This window comes from Notolepis coatsorum, assembly GCF_963971535.1.
Source record: "Notolepis coatsorum genome assembly, chromosome: 17".
In the NCBI taxonomy this organism is placed as follows: Eukaryota; Metazoa; Chordata; class Actinopteri; order Aulopiformes; family Paralepididae; genus Notolepis; species Notolepis coatsorum.
The window spans coordinates 83,137,225-83,164,788 of record NC_140181.1 but is presented as its reverse complement, the minus strand read 5'-3'; the positions used below and the strand labels follow the sequence as shown (position 1 = coordinate 83,164,788).

The 27,564-nt window shown below is 46.4% G+C and overlaps 1 protein-coding gene across 1 annotated transcript in view; it reads left to right on the top strand.

Annotated features, from left to right (window-relative positions):
• The window catches only part of LOC311244426 (integrin alpha-5-like), a 114,221-nt gene that overhangs the window by 34,843 nt on the left and 51,814 nt on the right, over positions 1–27,564 (top strand). The window contains 12 exon segments of the mRNA XM_084333924.1: positions 4,723–4,853; positions 17,954–18,054; positions 18,848–18,971; positions 19,956–20,017; positions 20,119–20,164; positions 20,758–20,883; positions 21,416–21,460; positions 21,856–21,899; positions 22,698–22,754; positions 24,157–24,209; positions 24,438–24,646; positions 26,903–27,094. Of these exon segments, the coding sequence (XP_084190050.1) occupies positions 4,723–4,853; positions 17,954–18,054; positions 18,848–18,971; positions 19,956–20,017; positions 20,119–20,164; positions 20,758–20,883; positions 21,416–21,460; positions 21,856–21,899; positions 22,698–22,754; positions 24,157–24,209; positions 24,438–24,646; positions 26,903–27,094 (1,190 nt within the window).

Below are 27,564 nucleotides of genomic sequence, written 5' to 3'. Positions count from 1 at the left end.
CCAGTTAGGGTACCTTGTACTGTACCTTGTGTCTACTGTTTTTACTCGTATTCATAGTATAGGCTTTATTCAGGCGTTTATTTTTTCTCATATTTATATATTCAGAGTAGTTTACACTGTTTATTTTTCTTATATTTTCATATTCAGATCACATTTTATTACCTGTACTCATGCTGCTATGACGCCTGCATTTCCCCAAGGGGATCATTAAACAGGAATATCTCATCGTCTGGTGTGATTATTATTAAACTCATAACCTCTGCTTCACACCGTGGCTGTTGTTCTCACAGTGTTTTCAGAACCATGGCATAAGTACCGGTAATGTGGGTTCATGCTACCAAGGTATTTGACCCAGAATCCAGAACCTTTCTGCCCCGAAGCCTGTTCTGGAGTCTGGTGTCTGTGATCTGATGTCACTACAGTATATCTGTTCAGAGTCTGGCGACTGATCTGATGTCAGTGTTGTAATCGTGTCACTCTCGAGTCCCAGTGTCCGAGTTGAGTCTCCCTTATCCTAGTCCGAGTCCACTGCATTCTGGCAGTCAAAGAGCTGACATACAAATAAAAAAAGGTCTACATTAAACATAAATGACACAGCGGTCACCGTTTCAAAGGGAGTTTATTTACTTTGTGTGACACAATAGCCAAACAAATGCACTAGCCATCAATATCCTATGTCAAATGATTAGGGCCTATTAATTAAATTTGAATAAATAACTTTATCAATTAATAAGTCAGAGTCCTCGTCTGCACCTTATGAGTCCGAATGCAGTCAATGCTCGAGTCCATGTCGAGTCCTGGACTCGAGTACAACACTCTGGCTACAGTATATCCGTTCCATTGCTTTGCTACTCGCTCCTCCATGCTCTTTGCTAAGCATTAAGCTCTGCGATGTTTTGACCATGAAGCTGAGGTACGTTTACACACTGGAGAGTTACATCTTCGCTTGGGAAGGTGTTTTGGTGACTTTTATCAACTCGTCATAAATCCGTATATAGGTCTGTTTTAACATTGTAAACAAACCTTACACTGCCCCCCAAAATACCGAAAAATACTATCAATCTGATCAAGAGCTCAGTCAATCAACCGGGGAATGAAAACATGCCTCAATCCCTCTTCTTCATGCTTGGCAGCGGGGTCTACGCGTTTTTAGTTGATGTGTCTGATTACGGATTGGCTCTTTAATTACTGCACTAGTGTTTTGGGTCACGATGACCGGGGCTGAACACTCTGATGGAAAGGACACTAATTTTAGCCAACATGTAAACATCCACGCACTAGTGGAAGATCTGGAGCAGGAAAGGGTGTGCTCTTCCTGTTTGGGAACCCTCATCCCCCTCCCCCTCAGGCCCTGTCTACACTCAGTGCCCTCGTCCCGTTTCCCCGCCCGGGACGATGGGGGGATAAGTGGGTCCACGGGTGAGGTAATGGCTAAACCGTCCTCCTCAGACAAGACGTCTAGGAAAAAAGAAAAAAGCATCCGTCTCCGCTTTACCATGCTCCGCTCTTGGCTCTCTCTCTATTTCCTCCCTTCTCTCCCTCCCTCCCTCCGTCTACCCACCATCCACCCATCCTGACTGGTCACCATCATCGGCCGTCCCCTGGGTGTCTGAAGTCGGTCCTTGTCCTGCTCTCGCTTGACGTCTCCCTGTAGCCTCACGTGTTTCTGGGCAGGTCTGGAGAAGCGGTTGCGTGGTGCTTCCTGTACTGCATCCAGCCTGTATCTCTGATGCTCCTGGACCTTAACTGTACTGCATCCAGCCTGTATCTCTGATGCTCCTGGGCCTTAACTGTACTGCATCCAGCCTGTATCTCTGATGCTCCTGGGCCTTAACTGTACTGCATCCAGCCTAGGGCTGGGCGATATGGAAAAAAATCATATCGCGATAACGATATGATAATTTTATTTTATTTCTCGATATCGATAATTATCGAATTGTTATAAGTATAATTTTTATTTTTTTTATTTTATTTTTTTTTTAACAACAGATGTATGTTTATTTTGCAGCAATTCTTTGTCATTGCCGCCATCTTTAGTGTTACATCCCCTCACACTCCAGTTCTCAGGCTGCAGCTGGTTTAAAAGCTAAAGTAAACCGGCTTCTCTGCTGGCTGTGGCTCCAGAGGAGTTGAACAGTTCTCTGGCTCTGCTAGTTTATTTTCGATCTTTTGGCGCTGTTTTGGTGGACAAACCACCGCACATGTGCACTGTGACTGGAGTCTAGTTCTGCTAGCACACATAGCCTACTGTGTACAGACGGTTTCAAAATGTATTTTAAATTAGAAAGCAAACAAAATAAATGGACAAGAGAAAAAGAAATCTGAATTTGGTCAGTATTGTCATTTGGACAAGTAAAGCCATTACTTTAAGTTGCAGGCAAGAAAGACAAGTCTGTCCACTGTCTCTGGTTTTAAAACTGCCCTGTTGCAGGTAAAAAAATAAAATAAATCCAGCCTGTATCTCTGATGCTCCTGGGCCTTAACTGTACTGCATCCAGCCTGTATCTCTGATGCTCCTGGGCCTTAACTGTACTGCATCCAGCCTGTATCTCTGATGCTACTGGGCCTTAACTGTACTGCATCCAGCCTGTACCTCGGCTGCTCCTGGGCCTTAACTGTACTGCATCCAGCCTGTATCTCTGATGCTCCTGGGCCTTAACTGTACTGCATCCAGCCTGTACCTCGGCTGCTCCTGGGCCTTAACTGTACTGCATCCAGCCTGTACCTCGGCTGCTACTGGGGCTCCTGTACTACCAGCCTGTAGCTCTGCTGGGATTCTCTCTCTCTCTCCGTCTCTCTCTCTCCCCCTCTCTCTCTCTCTCTCTCTCTCTCTGTCTGTCTCTCTCTCTCTCTGTCTATCCCCTCCCCCTCTCTCTCTCTCTCTCTCTCTCTCTCTCTCTCTCTCTCTCTCTCTCTCGCCTGTGTCTCTGCTGCTCCTGGGAGATGGGTGTTCAGTGCAGGAGAGACACAGCTGTAGAAACAGCAGTGTGTGACTCCCCTGGGGACGTCTGCTCGTCTGTGGGTCTTGTTTTCACATTCGGTTTGCCCCACAGGGGGGCCTTTTCGTGTGTGTGTGTGTGCACATGTAGAAGTGTCTATAGTGTGTGTGTGTGGACTTGTAGAAGTGTCTAGTGTGTATGTTCACATGTAGAAGTATCTATAGTGTGTGTGTGTGTGTGTGCACATATAGTGTTTGTTTATGTATGTGGACATGTAGAAGTGTCTACTGTCTATAGTGTGTGTATGTGGACTTGTAGAAGTGTCTAGTGTGTATGTTCACATGTAGAAGTATCTATAGTGTGTGTGTGTGCACATATAGTGTTTGTTTATGTATGTGGACATGTAGAAGTGTCTATAGTGTGTGTATGTGGACAGTAGAAGTGTCTATAGTGTTTGTTTATGTATGTGGAGAGATGTAGAAGTGTCTATAGTGTGTATGTTCACATGGAGACGTTTCAATAGTGTGTGTGCAAGTGTCTATGTGCCGATGTGCACTGTACACACAGTGCTGTACAGAGGGAGTCCTGCCTGTCCCGTGCACGTCACACAGCAACACTTCCTCTGGGTCGCACCGGCGTTACGTAACGCGGCACTGAAACCTGTTAAAAGACTTCTCTCGCTGAGTCAGATCACAGCTCTGTAAGCAGTGAAAAGGTGTGCGCCGCGTAACGTCCAACACCCATCTATCGGGAGGTCTGGAATGCACCTTTTTATTTTTAATTGATGCCAGACCCGTGATCTATTTTTGAACCGACTGTAGCGCTGGCACGGTTTATATGTAATTGAGGTTTACAGGTTGTTCTGTTGGCAGATTTTGGGATGTTTGATTCACACAGTCAGAGGAGCCACTCAGTTCTGGAACATCCTACCAACTGAAATAAGACACTGTGCTACCTACCACACCTTTACAAAAAAAACTCAAGACCAATCAAACATGTAATCACTTCGGTTCATTGTGTATTTTATTATTGCTTTTACTATGAATGAATGAAGGAATGAAGGAAGGAAATACTGCCAAGGATGTATGTACACAAAAAAGCTCTGAGCTTATTTCCATTGTGGTCCTTGTAGGGGGGTAGGGGAATGAGATGCAATAGACATGCATCATACAGACATGACATCACACAACACATCACATACATAACGGATGCATAAAAACATGTAAGGGTGCCTTTTAGCTGAGTATCTGGGTTAATTATAGTCCCTTTTGAGCCATGTCTTTAGGCTGGACTTGAATCTAACAGCACTGATTACAATTTTCAAGTCACTGGGCAGACTGTTCCAAAAGATTATTATTACTATTATGTTGGATTGTGTTGTAAATACTGTGTTTTACTTTTAATGCTTCTGTTCTAAGGTGTATTGTCGGTCTTATACCATCTTGCCAAAAGGACTACAGTTGCGAAATGTTTATTAACCCTTTCACTACCACACTACAGAAGGTTAACCCTTTACTATCACACTACAGAAGGTCAACCCTTTACTATCACGGTTAACCGTCTGTAGTGTGATAGTAAAGGGTTAACCTTCTGTAGTGTGGTAGGGAAAGGGTTAACCTGCTGTCGCGTGGCAGTGAAAGGGTTTTAACCTTCTGTATTGTCGCAGTGAAAGGGTTAACCGTTTGGTAGTGCGGCAGTGAAAGGGTTAATGTGTACTCTCCTTTTTAAAATAAACTGAAACTGACCCAGCTTGCCCTCTCTGCCCCCCCCCCCCCCCCCCCAGTGTGAGCGTGGTGATCGGAGCCCCCAAGGCCAACACCAGCCAGCCCAACATCACGGAGGGAGGGTCCGTCTTCTACTGCCCCTGGAGCCTCGGGCAGTCGGACTGCCACAGCATCGAGTTCGACACGGAAGGTGAGCGTCGTCGTCAGTGACACACAAAACACAGGCTCTGCGGGGATGATGATGACGACGGTATCGTTTTCAGATTCAGATTTCTTTATTCACCATATTGTATAAGTATACAAATGGAGCGTTATACAACATTTTCAGTGCTTGACTTTTTTCACAAATAAGAATAACATGGGGCGTTCCAGTAGCACACCACATAGCGCGCTGAGTCGCGAAGCGGTCGCCCCGGGTTCGTTTCCCAGACCCGGTGGCCATGTGCCGCATGTCTTCCCCTCCCCTCCTCCCGTTTCACCCTCTCTCCTCTGTCGGTCCTGCGTGGCCAAGATAAAGCTGTCGGTCCTGCGCGACCAGGAAAAAAGCGAATAAAGATACAAAAATAAAATAAAATAATAACATAATAATAAATAGTAATAAAGTGCAAAGCAGGACAGAACAGTGAGACAATACAATGAAGTGCAGTGGTTGGGGACATGGATACAGTGCAGCACAAGTTCAAAGTCCAAAAGTCCAGCCCTAGCAGCTCGCCATAGAGGGGGGGGGGGGGGGGGGGAGCAGGGGGACACCTGACTCGTTTACCAGGCAAGCTGCTGAGGGGAAGAAGCCGAGTCTGTGACGGGGCCTAAGTGTCTTGGGCAGCCGTGACCGCCTACCATGGGGGAGCATGGTGAAGAGGTCACTTGGTACTTTTACATTTTGTCATTTAGCTTGACGTTTTTATCCAAAGCGACTTACAAGTTCTGTACAACAAGTCAGCTGGAAGGGTACAACTCTCACGGCTGAGTAACAATGTTCATCAAAGTGTTGAAACTTGGGTGCTGCAGTGTTGAGTGCATAGTAGTAAAGACGGTTATAGTAGGAAGAGTGCATGCTAGTAGAAGACAGTAAGAAGCTTAGTGTTATTATAATAGTTTTTTTCTCATTTAAAATATTTAGAGACATGTGAGTCGACGGCGAAATATCTTTTTTCTTTTTATGTTTTCTCCAAATTCTATCTTGGAATTCATAAACTTTGAAAAACCAGTGGCCATTGTGACATAATCATTAGAATATTCAGTTTTCAAAATTCTAATCTCATGTGATCAGGGCTGGGTATCGGAATTCGATACTTTTATGGTATCGATCGAATTGCATCAATTATATTTGAGTATCGAAAAAGGCTGTGGTATTCGATACCTGGCCATGTCGATTTCGATGCCTAAGTAGTTGATCTCTGTCAGTGAGCCAATAAGCACGTTTGTTCCAAGATGGAACATTTCTTTGCACATAACTTGGCAAAGTTAAGGTATCAAAAAAAAGAAAAGTTTCTCTTTGGTATCCGTTTAGAATCCCAGATGTCTGTATTGGCAGCGGTATTGAAACTTCTGATATCAAGTCAGCTTTATTTATATAGCACGTTTACAATGACTAAAAGCCACCCAAAGTGCTTTACAGGTAGAACACAATAAAAACACGTACAGTAACAAATAAAATACACTAAATTACAGTAAATAAGTATAGTTCACTAAGAAACGAGAGCAAGGTGCAATATAAAAAGAGACGAGAAGTAATAAAATAGATTCAAAAAGTCCAGAGTAACCGCAAAGCGCAAACCATAGTCCCATAGTCAATACCATAGTCTCCTCCAAACTCATAGCCAAGCTCAGGGACCTGGGCTTGAACTATGACCTCTGCCAGTGGGTCTTGGACTTCCTGACGGGCAGACCCCAGGTGGTGAGAGCAGGCAACTGCACCTCCTCATCCATCACCCTCAACATAGGGGCCCCCCAGGGCTGTGTTCTGAGTCCCCTCCTCTACTCCCTGTACACACACGACTGTGTGGCTCAGCGGAGTAGCAACACAATCATCAAATTTGCTGACAACACAGTGGTGGTGGGCCTGATCTCTGCCAACGACGAGAGGGCCTACCTGGAAGAGGTCAAGGTCCTGGCGGGATGGTGCCAGGAAAACAGCCTCTCCCTGAACGTCAGCAAAACAAAGGAGATGATTGTGGACTTCAGGAGGTCGGGGGTCAAGGACTACAGCCCCCTCAGCATCAACGGGGCACCGGTTGAGAGAGTGAACAGCTTTAAGTACCTCGGAGCCTACATATCCGAGGACTTGACATGGACCACACACATTGACAGTGTTGTGAAGAAGGCACGACAACGCCTCTACTTCCTCAGGCGCCTAAGGAAGTTCCAAGTCAGTCAGAAGATCCTTAAGAACTTCTACTCATGTACAATAGAGAGCATCCTGACTGGCAACATCACCTCCTGGTTTGGGAATAGCACTGCACAAGACCGAAGCAGACTACAAAGAGTGACACGTTCAGCCGAACGCACAATTGGAGGGGGGCTCCCCACCCTCCAGAACATTTACAACAAGCGGTGCAGGGGCAAGGCTAAGAGAATCATTAAAGACTCCAGCCACCCGAACAACTGCCTCTTTGAACTGCTGCGGTCAGGCAAGCGATACCGGAGTCTCAAGGCGAGCACAGAAAGACTCAGAAGAAGCTTCTATCCCCAGGCCATCAGGCTGCTCAACGAACAATGAACACTACACAACAACCATCAAACGCACATAGCACACACATCCACACGCACACACTCACTTTAAACAAACACACTGTAGCACACACTCCCCACACTTTATAGCACACACTCACTTTAAACAAACACACTGTAGCACCCACTCCCCACACGTTATATTTATTGATGAAGGATTGCACTACAACTCGTACACCTTACTGTAAATTGTACCTAAATTGTACCTCATCCCATTTCTGCTTTGCACTATATAGTATTGTACATTAGTACACTGCATAGTATTGTATATTATATGGTAACTCAGTTACGTCTATTCTGCATCGAACATTGTACATATGTCTATACTGAACACTGACCTCATTTTCTACTTCTAATTTACATGCTATACTATGTTATTTGATACTATCTTGTCTAGCACAGTCTCTGGAGCGTAACAGTAAGAAGCATTTTGTATGAAAGTATTCTGTACTTCCGTATGACAACTATTAAAGAAACTTGAAACTTGAAACTTGAAACTGTAGTTGACAGGTGGCAGGCTAACTCTGATCAAAGGCCAGGGAGAAAAGGTGCGTTTTCAGCAGCGGTTTAAAGGCCTCTGGGCAGATCTGTGGGGGGGGGGGGGGGGGGGCTGTTCCAGAGCCGAGGGGCAGCAGCAGCGAAGGCTCTGTCCCCCCTGGTTGTCAAACATTGTTCAGTTTGACAATCATCTCCTATCGGATTTAAACAGCAACTCTGTTCTAAGAGCCCCCGCCCCCCCCCCCCCCCCCCTTCCCTCTCTAACACTTAACCCCTTCCTCTCACTATTCACTGACCACGACCCTCTTTACTGTCGTCCGAGAGGCTGAGGGAATGCGGAGAGGATGTTCACGCGCCATTAAACCTGGTCGGAGCTCCCGCTGCAGCGCTCCGTGAGCCCCGCGGTCCGTCCGCTCGGTGCCCCCCGCGTGAGCAGGTCCTGGGTCAGGTGTCACCGGGCGAGTTCCACTCCGCTGAAACTGTTGCCGGCCACGTCCTGGAAACGTAATGATCCCTTCTTCTTCAGTATCCTGTTTGCATCCCGCCCTCGTGATGACAAGGATATAATGGAGGCCGTTTGAAGGGGATTCTTGCCTTCCTTTGGGCCATTTTTTTAAGACCTTTTAGTGTTATTTTGTGTTCATGTCCCAGGGAGTCCGAGAAGGGAGATAAGCAGCACATAAACAAATAGTCCAGACAAAGAAATGCCCCCCCGTCCCTCCTCTCTATATGACAACGGAAGCGGACACTACCGGTCTCTCGACTAAAGCGTGCTTTGGCTGAGTCCGAAGAATTTTGAGTTTGTTTGAGAAGAGATGCAACAGGTTTACATTTCACATTTAGTCATTTAGCTGAACGCTTTTTTTTTTTATCCAAAGCGACTTACAGGTTCTGTAGGACAAGTCAGCAGGAAGGGTACACCTCTTTCAGCTGAGTAACAATGTTCATCAAACAGTGTTGAAACTTGGGTGCTGCAGTGTTGAGTGCATAGTAGTAGAGACATGTTAGTATATTAGGTAGTGATATAGGGAAAGTAGATTATTTAGTAGCAAAGTGCATGATAGTAAAAGACGGTTCCTTTTAGGGCAGCACACTATAGGAGCTGAAGTTTTCCTTTTAGGGCAGCACACTATAGGAGCTGAAATTTCCTTTTAGGGCAGCACACTATAGGAGCTGAAGTTTTCCTTTTAGGGCAGCACACTATAGGAGCTGAAGTTTTCCTTTTAGGGCAGCACACTATAGGAGCTGAAGTTTTCCCTTAGGGCAGCAAACTATAGTAACTGAATTTTACCCCTTAGGGCAGCAAACTATAGTAGCTGAATTTTCCCCTTAGGGCAGCATTGATCTTGCCTGAAATAGTCTAGGGGGAAGAAAAAAAAGCTAGGACAGATTTTAAGATTCAACATATTTATTTGTTGCTACACCGTACAATGAAAATCTTACTTTGCTAGTCCCCCCTTCACACACAACCACAAAATATAGACAAAAATGTTAACGCTAAAATGAAGAATCTTAAAAAAAGAGAAACGAAGTATAAAAACAAGGCACGAGTGACAGAGTGACAGTAGTGCAGTTCACAGTGTAGTGGTAGAAAGGACGTAAAGCACACTATGCATTGTTGCAAATAAGTAGGCTGCAATTGAGGTAATAATAGCATAACGTTTTACAAGACTCTTAAGACACGCACGCACACCCGGTATGCGTAACACATGTAGTGTACGGCGATGGTGTCAGTGGGGGGGGGGGGGCGTTGGCATCTTTCCTGGTACATCAAAGCTCGGGTGCCGCAAGCCAGCTCAGGATTCAGCATCCGTGCTGCGCGTCAGGGGAGAAGTCTTTCACAAGCCTCCCTTTCTTTAACAGCCTCCTCTCGGTTCTGCAGGAATCCACCGCTCGTTGCCTCCATCGCTCACTTCTTTCCCCGCTCGTTGCCTCCATCGCTCACTTCTTTCCCCTCTTGTTGCCTCCATCGCTCACTTCTTTCCCCTCTTGTTGCCTCCATCGCTCACTTCTTTCCCCTCTTGTTGCCTCCATCGCTCACTTCTTTCCCCTCTTGTTGCCTCCATCGCTCACTTCTTTCCCCTCTTGTTGCCTCCATCGCTCACTTCTTTCCCCTCTTGTTGCCTCCATCGCTCACTTCTTTACCCTCTTGTTGCCTCCATCGCTCACTTCTTTCCCCTCTTGTTGCCTCCATCACTCACTTCTTTCCCCTCTTGAGATTTGATTTTAATAAAAATAATAATAAAGAGGGCGGTCAGGTGGCGTAGCGGAGATTGCGTTCGTCACCAACCCCGGAGATGCTGGATTCGCCTGTTCGAATCCAGCTCACAGCTCCGGGGTTGTCACCAGCTTGGCTGGCCGTTCACACTAATACAATTGGCAGTATAGAGGGTGGGAGAAGCTGGCGGGGTGGGTCCGGGTTGTTGTAAACAGCGACTCCTACAGTTCGGTCGGGGCGCCTGCTAAGCGCGGATAGGATCTAAGTGGGATAGTGTGATCCTTCCACACGCTACGCCCTCTCAGTGAGAGTCCGCGCTGCCAGGTGAAAAGAAGCGGTTGATTGGCTAGACGTGTGTCGGAGGAAGCACGTGATAGCCTCCCCTCTCGGGCCTCTCCCAGACCGACTGTGGGGGGTAAGTGCGCAGCGACCAGGAAGGGGATTGGGAATTGGCATAACGACTAACATTGGGATGGGATAAAAATCGGAGGAAAAAGGAGGGGGAAAAAGATCAATAAAAAAAAAATAATAATAATAATAATAATAATTTTAAATTTGACATATTTGTATGTTGTGGGACTTGTACAGCACTTTGTTCAACTTTGTCAGTGCTGTAAAGTTTAAACCTTTTTAAATCTAAGACAAACGAAACACTTTGCTTTCATCATGAAATATTGTAAGCCGTCATTTGAGGCTTTATAAAAGCAGCACAATGAACACAAATCTGTCATTGCCGAGTCCGACCTCATCTTAAATAACAAACAGCATTGCTTGTTGTAATTAACAAAGAGAGGCAGAGTTGATTTTGCATTTCTTTTTAATATATTCGAATTTTATTTTCATATTCGAATCCCATGCCCATCGAACAACGCTTCGAAGTATTTAAGACAGCCCTAGCTCCTATAGTTTGCTGCCCTAAGGGTAAACTTCAGTTACTATAGTTTGCTGCCCTAAGGGGAAACTTCAGTTACTATAGTTTGCTGCCCTAAGGGGAAACTTCAGTTACTATAGTTTGCTGCCCTAAGGGAAAACTTCAGCTCCTATAGTTTGCTGCCCTAAGGGGAAACTTCAGCTCCTATAGTTTGCTGCCCTAAGGGAAAACTTTAGTTACTATAGTTTGCTGCCCTAAGGGAAAACTTTAGCTCCTATAGTTTGCTGCCCTAAGGGGAAACTTCAGCTACTATAGTTTGCTGCCCTAAGGGGAAACTTCAGTTACTATAGTTTGCTGCCCTAAGGGGAAACTTCAGTTACTATAGTTTGCTGCCCTAAGGGAAAACTTCAGCTCCTATAGTTTGCTGCCCTAAGGGAAAACTTTAGCTCCTATAGTTTGCTGCTCTAAGGGGAAACTTCAGCTCCTATAGTTTGCTGCCCTAAGGGAAAACTTCAGTTACTATAGTTTGCTGCCCTAAGGGGAAACTTCAGTTACTATAGTTTGCTGCCCTAAGGGGAAACTTCAGCTCCTATAGTTTGCTGCCCCCCCTCCCCCTCCCTGGTGGGCGTATGTCCCTTTTGTTCTCGCCGATGGGCTTTGTGTGCCGTGAGAGAGAGAGAGAGAGCCAATTGGGCCATCTGGACCGTACCAGAACATTCTGTACATTTCTATCCACATGCCAATCTTATCTGTGCCAAGGAGCCATCACATGGGCTGTCGGTGGACATTTACTGCCGTAATCCATTCCCACTGTGACTGCGTTCTCTCTCCCTCCCTGGCCCATGAGCGGAGCATGTAAACCTCGCTAGTATTTTTCTCTCGTTATGTATATAGAGAGAGAGAGTTTACAACGGCATACACCATTTATTAAATATACTGATGCTTTTTAATGCACTCTCTGTAGGACTGTGCTTTTGATTAGATTAGATTCAGATTTACAGCACAGGTGTACAGTACAACGAAAATAAGTTTGGTATACACAGCCAGAGTGCAAATGTAACAGTAAAGTGCAACAGTAATGTACAGGACATTAAACTGGGTATAAAATATATACAGTAAATTAGTACTACTGAGTAATAGTGCTCAGATGTACATACAGGGCTGTAGTATTAATATGTACAGTGATAGAGGTATAAAGACAGTATGGTAGTAAGTCGTACTGGCCAGCAGTGTAACTAGTAAGAGTATATATACAGATATAGTATCTACAGAGATGTAAAAAGGTGTGGATACCGGATGTGTTCAGGACAGATTGGGGGGGTTAGTGTGGACAAGGCGGGTGAGGTCTGACCCAGAGGCCACAGGCCCGACTAATTAGCCCAACTAATTGGGTCAGAGTGGTCGAGAGAGGCCCCTCCTCCTCCCATCATCCACTTCCTCCTGCGTTGAGATAAGAGACACTCTATGGGTCAGGAGAGGGGAAAGAGGGTGCGGTGGTGGTGGGGGGGGGGGGGGGGGGGGTCATACAGGGCAGGAGAGAGGGGGAGGTGAGAGAGGGAGAGGGAGGGAAACCAGAGCCTTGTGTCCCTCTCCCTTCTGCTCCCCCCATGGGGACAAGCTGATGTGATGAGTGAATTTGGCCATTTGTCTTCTAACCCTATTGACACACACACACACACACGCGCGCGCGCGCACACGCACACGCACACACAGGCTCCACTAATGGCTCTCCTCTCACTCAGCGTTCCAAAGGGTCTAGTACGTAGGGAGTGGGACACACTCCAGACCCCATGCTGTCCCAGGAGAGACCGGGCTCCGTGTCCCGTCAGCACGCCGCTCTTTAAACGGGCGTCCCGGGAAGACCCCCAGAGGACATTATTATCGTGAGAGAGACGTCCCCCCCCCCCCCCCCCCCCGGCTTTGTCCTTATCTCCTCTGTGGATCTAACCCACGCTGAGGCTGTGTGACTCCAGCTGGACAGCTCTTCAGCAGAGCCTCTCTCTCTCTCTCTCTGTCTCTGTCTCTCTCTCTCTCTCTCTCTCTCTCTCTGTCTCTCTGTCTCCCTGTCTCTGTCTCTCTCTCTGTCTCTGTCTGTCTCTCTGTCTCCCTGTCTCTGTCTGTCTCTCTGTCTCTCTCTCTCTCTGTTCCTCTCTCTCTGTCTGTCTCTCTGTCTGTATCTCTCTCTCTCTCTGTTCCTCTCTCTCTGTGTCTCTGTCTGTATCTCTGTCTGTATCTCTCTCTCTCTCTCTCTCTCTCTCTCTCTCTCTCTCTCTCTCTCTCTCTCTCTCTCTCTCTCTCTCTCTCTCTCTCTCAGAAAAGTCACTCGCGAAAGACATGCTTCCTCTGCAGCGTAACCAGAGCGTGTTGTCAAACTGATAACTGTTCTGAAATCGGGAGGGGAGGGGGGAATCGGAGACTGCTTTCCCCCCCCACCGCTCCTGCTGCTCATTGCCGTGGCAACGCGTCCCAAACATAAACAGTCCTGTTAGGCTTCCACACGTCGTCCCCCACACGCCCCCCCCCCCCCCCCCCAGTGGCACAGAGTTCCGCTATCAAAACAGAGGCCCCCGAGTTTGGAATATATAAAGGAGGGATAACGTGTAGATTAGTTAAAGCAACAAGCGTCTCTACGGAACCTTTTTGATGTGCGGTCATGTTATCGCTGTCATGGGGCAGAAGCTGATCAATTCACACATGGCCTGCCACACGCATGTAACACGGGGGGGGGCTTCAGGCGGGCCCGAGTGATGCTGGTGGACTGGTGACGGAGATGCAGCAGAACTACAGTCGGGCTTAAAGAACCGTAATCCCACCGCCTGTCTGCCTGCCTGCCTGCCTGCCTGCTGGGTTTGAGGGCACTCCCTGGGAGAAAGTGAGGTGCCCCACAGTGGAAATGAGGTCAGGGGAGAGGGAGAGGGGGGGCGGGGGGGGGGGGGGGGGAGATTTTGAAAAACAACGATAAGAGATACTGTAAAAAGACAAACGATCTGTGAGATGGGAGATAACATCGAAGGTGTAAAAGAGAGAGAACGTGTGAAGAGAGGGAGAGAGTACGATAGTGGGAAGCGGGTGCTTAAACAGAGATGACTGAGGTTGCTATGAGGAAGCGGAGCCAGAGTGTATGTTTTCCTTGGAATCGGGCCTCCCTCTCTGTTTCTTTCCATAAAGACATGGAGCAGACCCAGCTCCAAGCTGCCTAGCTGGCTGAGAGAGAAGAGAGGAGGAGGGATGGGAGGAGAGGAGAGACAGACCCAGCTCCAGGCTGCCTAGCTGGCTGAGAGAGGAGGAGAGGAGGAGAGGAGGAGAGGAGAGGCAGACCCAGCTCCAAGCTGCCTAGCTGGCTGAGAGAGAAGAGAGGAGAGGAGGAGAGGAGAGGCAGACCCAGCTCCAAGCTGCCTAGCTGGCTGAGAGAGAAGAGAGGAGAGGAGGAGAGGAGAGGCAGATCCAGCTCCAAGCTGCCTAGCTGGCTGAGAGAGAAGAGAGGAGAGGAGGAGAGGAGAGGCAGATCCAGCTCCAGGCTGCCTAGCTAGAAGAGGAGGAGGGGAGAGGAGAGGAGAATAGAAGAGGCAGAGGGAGGAGAGGAGGAGAGGAGAGGAGAGGAGAGGCAGACCCAGCTCCAGGCTGCCTAGCTGGCTGAGAGAGGAGGAGGAGAGGAGATACAGACTCAGCTCAAGGCTGCCTAGCTGGATGAGATGGAGGAGGAGAGGAGAGGAGAGGAGAGGAGAGGAGAGGAGAGGAGAGGAGAGGAGAGGAGAGGAGAGGAGAGGCAGACCCAGCTCCAGGCTGCCTAGCTGGCTGAGAGAGGAGGAGGAGAGGAGTTACAGACTCAGCTCAAGGCTGCCTAGCTGGCTGAGAGAGAAGAGAGGAGGGGAGAGGAGAGGGGAGGCAGGGATGGAGGGGCGGGGGGGGGAGCGGAAGGCTTCTGACACATGGCCTGCTTTCCTCACATCCACGTAGGCCATGATCTCTCACTGTCATGATCAATCTCCTCTCCCCAGCCGAGAGCCGTTGCAACACACTTGTGGTTTTTCACTGACGTGTTTCTTCACTGCTGCAGTGGGAATGAGCTGGAGGAGCAAGCTGTCGGGTGGAGTCGCTCTCTACAGGACTGTTTACCCTTCAAAACACGCTTCATACTTCCCCTAGATATGTCACTTGTCACTTCTGAATTACACGCCCTTAAAGGACCCCGCCACCGGTCTAATTCCGTCTTCTCGCCTTTACTGCAGAGACGGACGCTGGCTGTCTTGAACTCATTGTGTCTCATAGGCGTAGAGGTGGTGTTTCAGCAGATTTTTGGATTAGATTCAAATTTATTTTCATCAGTACAAACGAAAAGAAGCTTGGCATCCAACCAGAGTGCAAATGTAACGGTGACGTGCTGTAGTAATATACAATGTACAGGTGATTAAACTGGGTATGCAATATATAAATTGGTAATACTGAGTAATAGTGCTAATCAGATGTATGTACAGAGTTGTAGTATTAATATGTACAGAGATACGGGTATAAAGACACTATGGTAGTAAGTCATACTGGCCAACAGCGTAACTCGTTTTCAGATTCAGACAACTTTATTGATCCCGCATGGGGCAATTCCTATTTGTAGCTTCACGAGTACGGCAACAACAACATTCCATGCAATACACAATCCAGTCAAAGTTAAAAACAGACAACTAAGTGTAGAAGGCTACTTAAAATGACTACTGTCTGTGTTTAAAAGTCTGATAGCCGAGGGTACAAAATATTTGGCGTAACGGTTGGTCCTACTTGGTGGGACGTCATAACGGCGGCCAGAAGGCAACAGTGAAAACCGCTGAAACGGAGCATGGAGAGGTTGATTAGTGATGCTCGTCCCCTTCTTGACCACCTGGTCCGTCCAGAGAGAACATAGGTCTCTCTGTTTTACTCCAATTATTTTGGAGCACACTTTCACAATATACTGTAGGCTGTTCCTATCTTTAATAGATAGGCCACTGAACCAGCAGATAAAAGTAAAAGTTAAGAGGCTTTCAATAAAATAACCATAAAAAGTGCTCAGGATCTTCACACTAACATTAAAAGTTCAGCTTTCTCAGCAGGTAGATCCTCTGCTGACCTTTTTTGACAATGGACTGTGTATTTAAGTTGAACTTCAGTTTATAATCAAACACAGTAACTAGTAAGAGTAGGTAAGGGATATGTACAGATATAGATATAGTATCTACAGACATGGAAAAGGATTATATGCAGGTATATTCAGACAGATTTGGATGTATAAATCGATACGTAGTAGTATCGCGATACTTTGCGTGGCGATACTGTATCGATACAGGGACGCCAAGTATCGATATTTAATTATTCATAAATAATAGTACAGTAGTCCACGCACACATGTGCATTCAGTTAAGTTGGAATATGACTGTAATACAAACAGTTCAGTTTGTCAGGTACATGCAACACAGATTACTACAGTGTTTACATCTGTCTGCTTGAGAAAATACCATGTTCTGCAATAAAAATGATTGAAGTGAGATGAACAGACTGAACTTTATTTTATTAGATAAAACATGTTGACAGTTGTGGGCGGCTACGTGGCGCAGTGGGCAAGGCGCTCGCAACGAATGCTGGAGACTAGGCTCGAACAGGATGCCTCCTGTTCGAGCTCCGCTCTCCACATTGCTTTCAGTTTAGCTGGTCGTCCACAGTAATACACATTGGCCGTATTACGGGGAGGGAAACTGAAGGGTGGGGATCGGGCGTTGTGGACAGCGACTCCTACAGGTCGGTTGGTGTGCCTGCGCAGTAGAATCAAGAAGCGACGGGGGCGGGGCCCCTCCAAAGCCCAGACCCCCGACGCTGAAAGATCGAGCCGCACAGGTGAAAAGATGCGACGGCTGTTACCTCGAGTATCGGAGGGGACTCGTGCTATGTATGACTTAGTCCACATTGCAGCCGGCTTGTGGGAGGCAAGAAACAACGTTCGAAGACAGGGGAGGGTTGAATTGGACGATATGAAAATTGGGATGGGAGAAAAATTGAAAATGGGAGAAAAAGTGGATAAAAAAACATGTTGACAGTTTTACTTTGCAGTAAAAAAAAATAAATAAAAAAGTTGATAAAAAAGAAATATTGCAATATTTGCGATATATATAGAGTATCAAGATACTATCGTATCGCGGCTCAAGTATCGCGATAGTATCGTATCGCGAGGTCTCTGGCGATTCCCACCCCTAATATATACGGTAAAATATGGTGTGTGTTTTAGCAGATCTTTGCCTACCTTACTAAACGCTTATTTTCACGGTGCCATTGATGTTGAAAAGAAAATCATAATTTTATGGGTATGGGGGCGACGAGGGATGCCTGACGCGTAAAAAAAAACGTTACCGAAGCGACTTGTTTGCATTTCATCGCTGCCCCGGCAACACAGATGTTGGGTCTTCCAATAAAACGCTGCTTTAAACCTGACCCCTCAAACCATCTGTCACGTCACCTGCTGCCTGTCACAGCGCTGGGGGGTGGGGTGGGGGAGGGGGCACCGAGGGGGGGGGGGGGTGGCACACCGAGCAGGTGGCCAAACAGAGCCGAGAGGAGGGGTCACCGGGGCTAAGCCGAGCCAGCCCGTTGCGGGCCGAACTACTAGGCCCAGGTTATGAGAACTGTCCCACGCAGGAGGGATATCTGAACCGGTGACCGCGTGGCGAATACCGTTTTTCTCGCCGCCCCTGAATTCTCACCGTGAAAAACTGTTCTCGTGTGAAAACGAGTGTAATTGGAGTCTCTTGAGGCTCCAGCTGCTTGCTGCCAAACGCCCAGATGTTTTCAAGGGCCATGAAGCCTGGGAGGCTGAAGGGGGTGGGAGTGTGTGTGTGGTGAGGGGGGGGGGGGGGGGGGGGGCAGAGTGATTAGTTGGGGGTCCAGTCTGAAGCATGTTTTGTCAGAGTCTGTGTCACTCAGTGCTATTTTCTCTCTCCCTCTGCCTCCTCCCCAGGGGATCGCACCGTCCTGCTCAACGAGACCAACCATCAGGCTGAGAACAAGTCCCACCAATGGTTCGGCGCCACCGTGCGTTCCCACGGAGACACCATTCTGGTAAGATGACCCCCTCTCTCCCAGACTCCCAGGGTGGTTGTGGGCCGGGGGTTGGGTGGTGGAGGTAGAAGGGGGGGGGGGGGCACAGTAAGTGAGACTTTGCGTTCAACTTTGCTCCACGGCCCTGGTGCCCTGTGATTAGGGCCCTCGGTTAACCCTTTCACTACCACACTACAGAACAGACGGTTAACCGTCTGTAATGTGATAGTAAAGGGTTAGCCTTCTGTAGTGTGCTTAGTGGAAGGGTTAACCCTTTGCCGTGTGGCAGTGAAATGGTTAACCTTCCCTATTGTCGCAGTTCAAGGGTTAACCGTCGCCGCCCGACTCCTGCCATGTCTTATCTTTGATCTCTAGATGGTGGACGTTCTCTGTTGGGACGTTTTGTCCTCCCAGGGCACGTCGTCCGTCCAGTTGTTGTTGTGATTCGGGTCCAATTTTCACTTCCAGCCTTGCCTCGCCGAGAAGTGTTTTGCGCCCCGACACGATCAAAGTGGAGCTTCCCGTCGGTTTGGCCTGATTGTGCGGGTTGTGACCTGGGTTGAGTTACGTTGGTTTACCCACTCGCTCCAGATGTACCCGCTCCAGATGTACCCGCTCCAGATGTACCCGCTCCAGATGTACCCACTCCAGATGTACCCGCTGACCCCCCACAGCCGCCGTCCTCTCCCCACTTCAGGAGGGTGTTGTTGTTGCAACTGGAAAAACATCTCCCCACCTCACCTCGCCTCCTCCACCTCCACCTCTCCCCTTCCTCTCCTTCTCCTTCTAACCTCTCCCCTCCTCCTCCCCTCAGGCCTGCGCTCCCCTCTACTCCTGGAGAAACACCAAGGACATCCCCCAGTCGGACGTCACAGGGAGCTGCTACCTCTCGGTCCATAACTTCACCAAGTTTGTGGAATACGCTCCCTGTCGCACAGGTAGATACCAGCCGTTCTTCAAAACGCAACATCTTCATTAGTTAGATCCTCCTCCTCCTCCTCGTCGTAGCGTTTCTCCCCGGCCGTCTTTAGCATGACAGCTGTCCACTCTGCGGGAGGATATACACAGGGGGGAGGGAGGTCAAGTGCTCGTCCCCACGGGGCAGGACAGAAGGGGTGGATCCAGTATCGAGTAACACTGACTAACAGCTTCCAGAGACATCCACGAGTACGGACTGTGCAGACGCAGCTTTGGCCCCCACTCTGTTGTAATCAATCATGTCACCTCATGTAGAACAAGTCGGTCCCCGCTGTGCGAATATACGGCGCTCGGCTCTAGTAGTTATGATGATGAGCTGGCACCCGGCTGTCACGCTGTACGGACTCCAGGGAGGATTCTGTATTGTTCTGAAATGCTTGTGCGGTTTCAGGACGAACAGGTGTTAAGTTATTATTAGTGCTGTCAATAGATAAAAAAATTATTACTAATTAATTTCACAATATTCAGTAATTAATCTAGATTAAAAATAGCATTTTTCTACTTAAAACCGAAGCTTGTAACAGATATTTACTTGAGTAAAATCATGGAATTAATGTAAAATCAACACAAAGAAAGTGTATTTAGATTCAAAGACTATTTTAATAGCTTTCTTTGAATACAGTTTCTCTCCTGTGAAATACAAATGTTCAACAAAACCATCAACATTGACTCAGCTAGACCTCTTTCTTATATCCGTGGCGCTAAGATTGAAGATTTTTCACTCCATAGATTAATCTAGATTAATTTATTTTAATGCTTTAAATAATTTAAATTAATCTCCAAAGTTAAAGCATTAATTTTGACAGCCCTAGTTATTATACAATATGTTTCCCTTTTGAGATGTTCTCCTCGTACAGTCGGAGCGCCGGAGCCGTCGTGGCTGTGATCGTAAAGGGTGACGTTTCCCTGAGTGATGTGTGATTGACGATGCGTCTCCTTTGCAGAGATCATTGGAGAGGGCGCTCAGGGCTACTGCCAGGGGGGGTTCAGCGCAGACTTCACCAAGGTCAGTCCCGTTACCTTTCAGAGTGACTGCACGAGGTTTCTCACGTGATGTCGTTACGTTTTCATCACAGTAATGTGCTGCACTCTTGTGTCTTTTTTCAGGATGGCAAAGTGGTATTAGGAGGACCAGGCAGTTTCTACTGGCAAGGTATGTTCTGCATTACAACATGTAGACCACTTATTTTAACATGTAGACCACTTATTTTAACATGTAGACTACTTATTCTAACATGTAGACAAATTATTTTAAAATATAGACCACTTATTTTAACATGTAGACCACTTATTTTAACATGTAGACCCTTATTCTAACATGTAGACTAATTATTTTAAAATATAGACCACTTATTTTAACATGTAGACCACTTATTTGAACATGTAGACCACTTATTTTTAAATGTAGACTACTTATTTTAACATGTAGATCACTTATTCTAACATGTAGACCACTTATTCTAACATGTAGACCAATTATTGAAGTAAAAAGCAAAACCATACGTTAACGTGGAAGATCAGACATTTCAGCATCAACGATGTAACTTTCAGAAGGAATGCTTTTGTTCGTGGAAATACGCTATAGCCTGGTTTGATAGCGTTGGCTGTTAGCAATGACAGCAGCCAGCTAGCTTGCTTGTTGGATTATGTCACGTTCGCTATTAAGTAAAAAGCGGTTTTCGATTAGTATTGGTTCCTGGTGACTATTGAATAGTAATCTTTGGAGTTGTACCATCTACCCTCCAGGCCAGGTGATCTCTGCCACCAAAGAGGAGATCATAAAGGGGTATTACGCAGGCTACTTCATGCAGGCCGTGGAGGGCCAGATCCAGACCACGCAGGACCAGATCACGCACGACGACAGCTACCGAGGTAAGGCTACTACACACCCTCAAGACCCCTACGCTCTGCATCTTCTGGCCGCTTCAGACCCACTCCTATCCGAGCTCCGGGAGGGTCATCAAGGAGAAGCCGCCTATTCTCAGTCCTTGCCCCACAATGGTGGAATGAACTGCCCACCCCAGTTAGGACAGCCGAAACCCGTCCAATCTTTCGCCGTCGACTAAAGACGCACTTCTTCAACCATTACCTGAAAAAATATATATATAATAATAATAATAAAAAAATCTAACCCTAACTAACCTTACTGTCATGCACTTGTCCTAATAAACTAACCTACACTGTAGCACGCAACACTTTGATGAACATTGTTACTCGGCTGATAGAGTTGTGCCCTTCCTGATGATTTGTCGTACAGAACTTGTAAGTCGCTTTGGATAAAAGCGTCAGCTAAATGACTAAATGTAAATGTAAGGTGTACGTCTTGCCGCAATCGATGTTGTGTATCTTGGTTTGTTTACCGCGCGGGATGTGGCTGATATCCGTCCGGTTATGTTCTCCACAGGGTACTCTGTCGCGGTCGGGGAGTTCAATGGCGATGATGAGGAAGGTAAGACGAAGCATTGCAGATTTGACACACACATACATATACTGTACATATATGCTCCACATACACACACATACACAGACGTTTATACACACACATACACACATACTGTACATATACACTCACACATACACTTACATACACGCATACACTCACACACACACACACACACACACACACACACACACACACACACACACACACACACACACACACACACACACACACACACACACACATGGAGTGAACTCGACCTGAACTCGCCCGCAATATTTTCCCCTACGATTGAACTGGAAAGGTTTTGATTGCTGGAATTCCCTGACTTCCAGACTGTTTTTGACCCATGTGATATTTCCCCTCCTAAATCCTCGCTCACTTTATGTCTGTTCACCTCTCAGATTTTGTGGCCGGGGTCCCGAAAGGACTCATGCTTTACGGCTTGGTAAGAAAAGACTCATCGCCGCTCTTTTATTTTGAAAAGACTGGATTCTAGGGCCTGGGGGCTAATACAGCCTGAGGGAGGGGGAAACAAAGAGAACCATAGCAGCCATAGTAGTGTCCGGCAAACGTGGAATAGCTGCTTCAGTGACTACCATAACAGACAATGTGGTGGATTATAATACAGATTTTGATCTGATCTTTATTCACATCGAACACGACAAACTTACAAATCACAGTGAAGACAAAATGTAATCAAATGAGAGTGTGTCTTCATCCGTATAAAAACAAACGAGGAAGAGTTGGAGAAGAGGCAGAAGGAAACACAGATTATCTAGTCCTGCCCCTTTCTTACAATATCATGACATTTAAAACAAAACACTCTTACTACCTAAGAGAGAGAAAATAAATAAATAAAATAATAATACTTTATTTGTATAGCACCTTTCATACAAGAATTGCAGCTCAAAGTGCTTTACAGCAGAAGAAAGGCAGGCAAATTGCAGACATATACAATAAAAAAATTTCACATTAGGATCTAGCATCCCAATAGGCCACTTTGTTTATGGTTTGATTCTATGGCATAAAATGACATATAAAACGAGCATAAAAAGATAGCAGCAAAGTAAGGCAAATCACAGTTTTTCATAGCATCTAACATCCTCCGTTTAAAAAAGAAAAAGGTTAAAAAACAAGACAACCGTTATTTTATTTATAACATTCCCTGATAGCAACCACCTATAGTTCCTCAGTTCTGTATTTGTCCATCAGTACCTCATGATATGTGTCTGTTGTCCTACAGGTGTCTATTCTGAACGGCACGGATCTGAAGATGATGCTTAACTACACTGGTGAACAGGTGAGTCGGACAGCTTCCATCTCTCCCCCTATGAATCCACCGAGACACAGTCTCTTTTGCATGTTTTCAACCCTCATAAGCTCTCATGAGAGCCTCTTAATTCCTTGAAACGGCGCACGCAGCAATAATGTCCTTTAACGATATTCTCGTCACCGGTTCTCAAACCCCGCTTGCGGTCGACTGTAAAGCTCAATTATGGAGAGGGGGTGGGGGGTTAGAAACGCAGAGGCAATTTGCACAAACGAGCGTGCCATGATTCTGGGAAAGGAGCGTGTGTGAGGGAGCTGGGTTTAACAATGCAGATCTGGCTCAGCTGAATAAATAAAACCCTGAGCGTATTTGCTTACCTTTTGAGTCTGGCAGTGTTGTTTCTCAAATCCTCCATAATGTAGACAAACTAGAACACTGGAATAAACACGAGCTACAACAGGCTCAGCGTCCACTGAAGCCTGTCATGCACCAGAAATGTGAATTTCTTCATCGGAAATCTTCCTGGCAATGGAGGACGCGACTGTCGAGATTAAATCTCCCTTTGATTCAAGCTCTGGATTGGGATTTTAAGCAAGTCAAAGGACTGTACGAGAGAGAGAACGAACTGAATCGTGTTGGTAAAGTTGATGGTTTGATTTTATTCTGGTGGTTCCACCGGTGGCGGAAGAAGTACACGGTTCATTTTCTTAAGTAAAGGTAGAAATACCCAGATAAATGAGTACTCTGGTAAAAGTCCTCCATTCAAATGATAAAAGTAGAGAAGTATTTGCTGTTGCTGGATGTACTTCTGTATCTAAAGTAAAAGTATGCATTCTACATGACGTTGGTGTATTCCAGTTCTTGGGAGCATTCAATCCTCGACCCGTTGACCTCTATAGGTTATGTTAAAGTGGTCTGTGGTCCAGTTATGCTGCTCTGATTAAAGTGGTATGTAGTCCAGTTATGCTGCTCTGATTAAAGGTTATGTTAAAGTGGTATGTGCTCCAGTTATGCCGCTCTGATTAAAGGTTATGTTAAAGTGGTATGTGGTCCAGTTATGCTGCTCTGATTAAAGGTTGTGTTAAAGTGGTATGTGGTCCAGTTATGCTGCTCTGATTAAAGGTTATGTTAAAGTGGTATGTGGTCCAGTTATGCTGCTCTGATTATGTCCTCTGTGAAAGTATATCATCTTCATAAATTTGACACGTTTTCGATGCAAAATCTTTTTCTTCAAAGTAACTAGTAACTGATGGGTTCAGATAAATATAGTGGAGTAAAAAGTACAATATTTCCTTTGAAATGTAGTGGAGTAAAAGTATAAAGTATCCCTAAGATTAATGTACTCATGTAAAGTACAAGTAGCTTGAAATTGTACTTAAGTACAGTACTTGAGTAAAAATACTTAATTACTTTCCACCACTGGTTTCCACAGATGGGATCATACTTCGGTTATGCTGTGGCGACGACTGACATTAATAGTGATGGGTGAGTCTAAGCTCTCTCTCTCTCTCTCTCTCACACTCACACTCACACTCTCTCTCTCACACTCACTCTCTCACTTTAATTAGCTGGGTGGTGTGGATCGGTCCAAGAACTTATCACTGGGGAGATGAGGAGGAGGCGGGGGGGGGGGGGGGGTTGAACCTCAGGCGTCAATTAGTCTGGAGTGTTAAACGAATCTGTCTGCGCCTAAAACCTCTCCTCTCACCGCAGGATGGCTGACCTGCTGGTGGGCGCGCCCATGTTCATGGTGAAGGGCTCCGACGGCCGCCTGGAGGAGGTGGGCCGCGTCTACGTCTACCTGCAGCGCGGCCCCCTGAGCCTGGAGCCCGTCCTGCCCCACCTGACCGGCACGCAGGCCTACGGCAGGTTCGGCAGCACCATCGCACCGCTGGGGGACCTCAACCAGGATGGCTTCAACGGTGAGACTTTCTGCTCATCCGCTCCCCGTCTGTGGAAGGCTCTCCCTGATCACCTGAGAGCACCACAGACCATCTGAGGCCATGGTTACACTGGGGTTTTTGTTTTAGTTTTTGTTGCTGAATGATTACGTTTGCATGTCCAAGTTAAAAAGAAACGCAGTTTTGGCAGGAAAACGCGTTCCCCTAGCGGGAACGCTGAAAAGGTGTTTTCGTTTTGGAAACTCGCCGAAACTCGCCGACAATAGTGCCATGTAATCTGCGCGATACGGAGCCGTTCTGCCCAATGCCCATGCACAGTAGAGACCCGCACGGTTATTTCCAGTGTTTACAGCAGAGCTGTCCCAAGTAGCTGCGGCTACCATGTGTTGTCAAGTTATTGTTATAAGGAGCCCAGTCCAAGCTACAACAGTCTGCATTCCCTTAACAATTGTTTGTATTGAGCCGTATTGTATTGTACCCATTCTGCAATCTGTTAAATAAAGTTTACATCCATTCATTCTGCTAGCATTAACGTTACCAAGCTGCTAGCCACAATGCTATACTGTTATAATGGCATATCCCAATCACGTTAGCACGTAAGCTAACAAAATCGGCGATATTTTTGTGAGACTAAACTCCGCTCTTGGTGGTAAATTGTGTTGATGTTAGTTTTGTTTCATCAACAAATCATCAACAAATGAGGCAGAACACACAGTGAATGTATCCGTTTTTGTTTATTGCACTTTATTTCTTGCTGAAAAATAAATGCTATGTGGCTAAATGGCTCATGCGAGGTATAAAGATGGTGGCTTTTGAGATTTTGAGCAGGATGTGGAGTGTCTCGTTCAACCTTTCTGATTGGTTGAAAATGGCCTTCATGTATGAACTACATCGCCGCCTACTGCTTTGACATTGTACTACATGTATATAGTAGACGAGACAAAACGACGTCTAACTTAACTCTTACTTGCCTGCCAATACGCAGCGTTCTGAAAAGCGAATGAAACTAAACGAAAATGGCCCTAGTGTAACCACAGACCATCTGAGAGCACCAGAGACCAGCTGAGAGCACCACAGACCACCTGAGAGCAGAGACCACCTGAGAGCAGAGACCACATGATAGCACCACAGACCACCTGAGACAACAGACCACCTGAGAGCACCACAGACCACCTGAGAGCAGAGACCACCTGAGAGCAGAGACCACCTGAGACAACAGACCACCTGAGAGCACCACAGACCACCTGAGAGCAGCACAGACCACCTGAGAGCAGAGACCACCTGAGAGCACCACAGACCGTGGATGCTTTTAAAAAGAGCTTCAAAACGCATCTTTTTAATAGAGCATTTTTGTAAATTTCTATCACGTTTTTTTATTATCACATTTTATGTTCTTTTACTAGTTTTAGCCCTTCTTATTCTATGTTCTTTTTACTCTCTTACTAGTTTTTAATGTTCTTCTACACTGTAGCGCCTTGCGATTTAGATAGATTCATAGATCGGTATTATTTACTAGGGTTCTTTTGCGTTGAGATTGTTAAAGGATGTTATTGTGGAACCGCTAGCGATCGTGGAATAGAAGCCAAGATGAGTTGCATCATAATTTCACCGTTTCACACAACCTTGCTTCACCTCCTCAGCCTTTTAACACACTCTGCTGCTTGGACTCATTGCATCCAGACTGGGACTGTTGCCCTGCACTATTGCACTATTTTACTCCATCTATCATAAGCTAATTTATGTTCTGTCTTTTTTATGTCTGCACTTTTTTTTGCTTTTATTTGGTCAGAAATCTTCTGATATTCTTTCAATGTCAGAAATCTATCATAATCATTAAGATATAAACTGCACGATTCCCAATACAAGTGGGGCCTCAGACCCTGGAGATGATGGTGTGGGCTGGACCTGTGCAGGAAGCCCTCTTGGCATTTTAACACAGAAATCTAGCACAATCTTTTTTTTTTAATAGATTTGAATGAAAGAAATCTATTGCAATGTTTTATTTCTATTACAAATCTTCCAGGAGGTTTTAATATAAAACTTTTGGGCTGTAATTCCCGTAGGTGCTCTACAAATATAAAGTTTATAATTATTATTATTATTTCCGCACGTCCCACTTCCCCCACATCATTGCTGTTGCCATGGTAGCCAAAAACATCAACACGCCGAACTCCCAAACTGATGACGCAAGGTTCTTCCATAACAAAGGTTTTGTCACTGATATCACTGAGTCGTTAACCCCCGCCTGACTGTCTGCTCTCCCTTGTCCTGCTTCAGACGTGGCCATCAGCTGTCCGTTTGGGGGGGAGGACCAGCAGGGACTGGTGTTGATCTATAACGGCTTCTCGGGCGGACTCAGGGACACGCCCTCGCAGGTGATCGTCGGCCAATGGGCTTCTGGGACTATTCCCGCCAGCTTCGGGTTCGCTCTCAGGGGGGACAAGGACCTCGACGCCAACGGATACCCTGGTAAGTAAGGAAACCTAGAGGACGTGATGGAAGTTTGTAAGAGTTAGTGTCTCAGGAGGAGGTATAGCAGTCGTTTGGGTTTGTTCCAGAGGCCATTCGACTGGTGAATGGCCACAAACATGCACCCGTTGACCCCCTTGATTTTAAACATTTTGACGAAAGTGCACTTTTTTGTTGTTGTACTGACTGAATCTATTTATTTATTGGACTTGACAGATCAACAATGTAGGGATCCCGTTTTGACAGTGTCATGTATGTCTCTTGTCTCTGTTTTGTCTTGAATGTGTAGAAATGCAGCTGTTTGCCGTATCATGCTCTAAATTGCCCCTTGCGGGACTAATAAAGTTTTTTTAATTGAATTGAATTGAATTGGTAATCGGAAGGTTCCTGGTTCGATTCCCGCTCCTCTTGGGGCAGCGTGTCGAAATGTCCTTGAGCGAGACACTTAACCCCTAACTGCTCCCGATGAG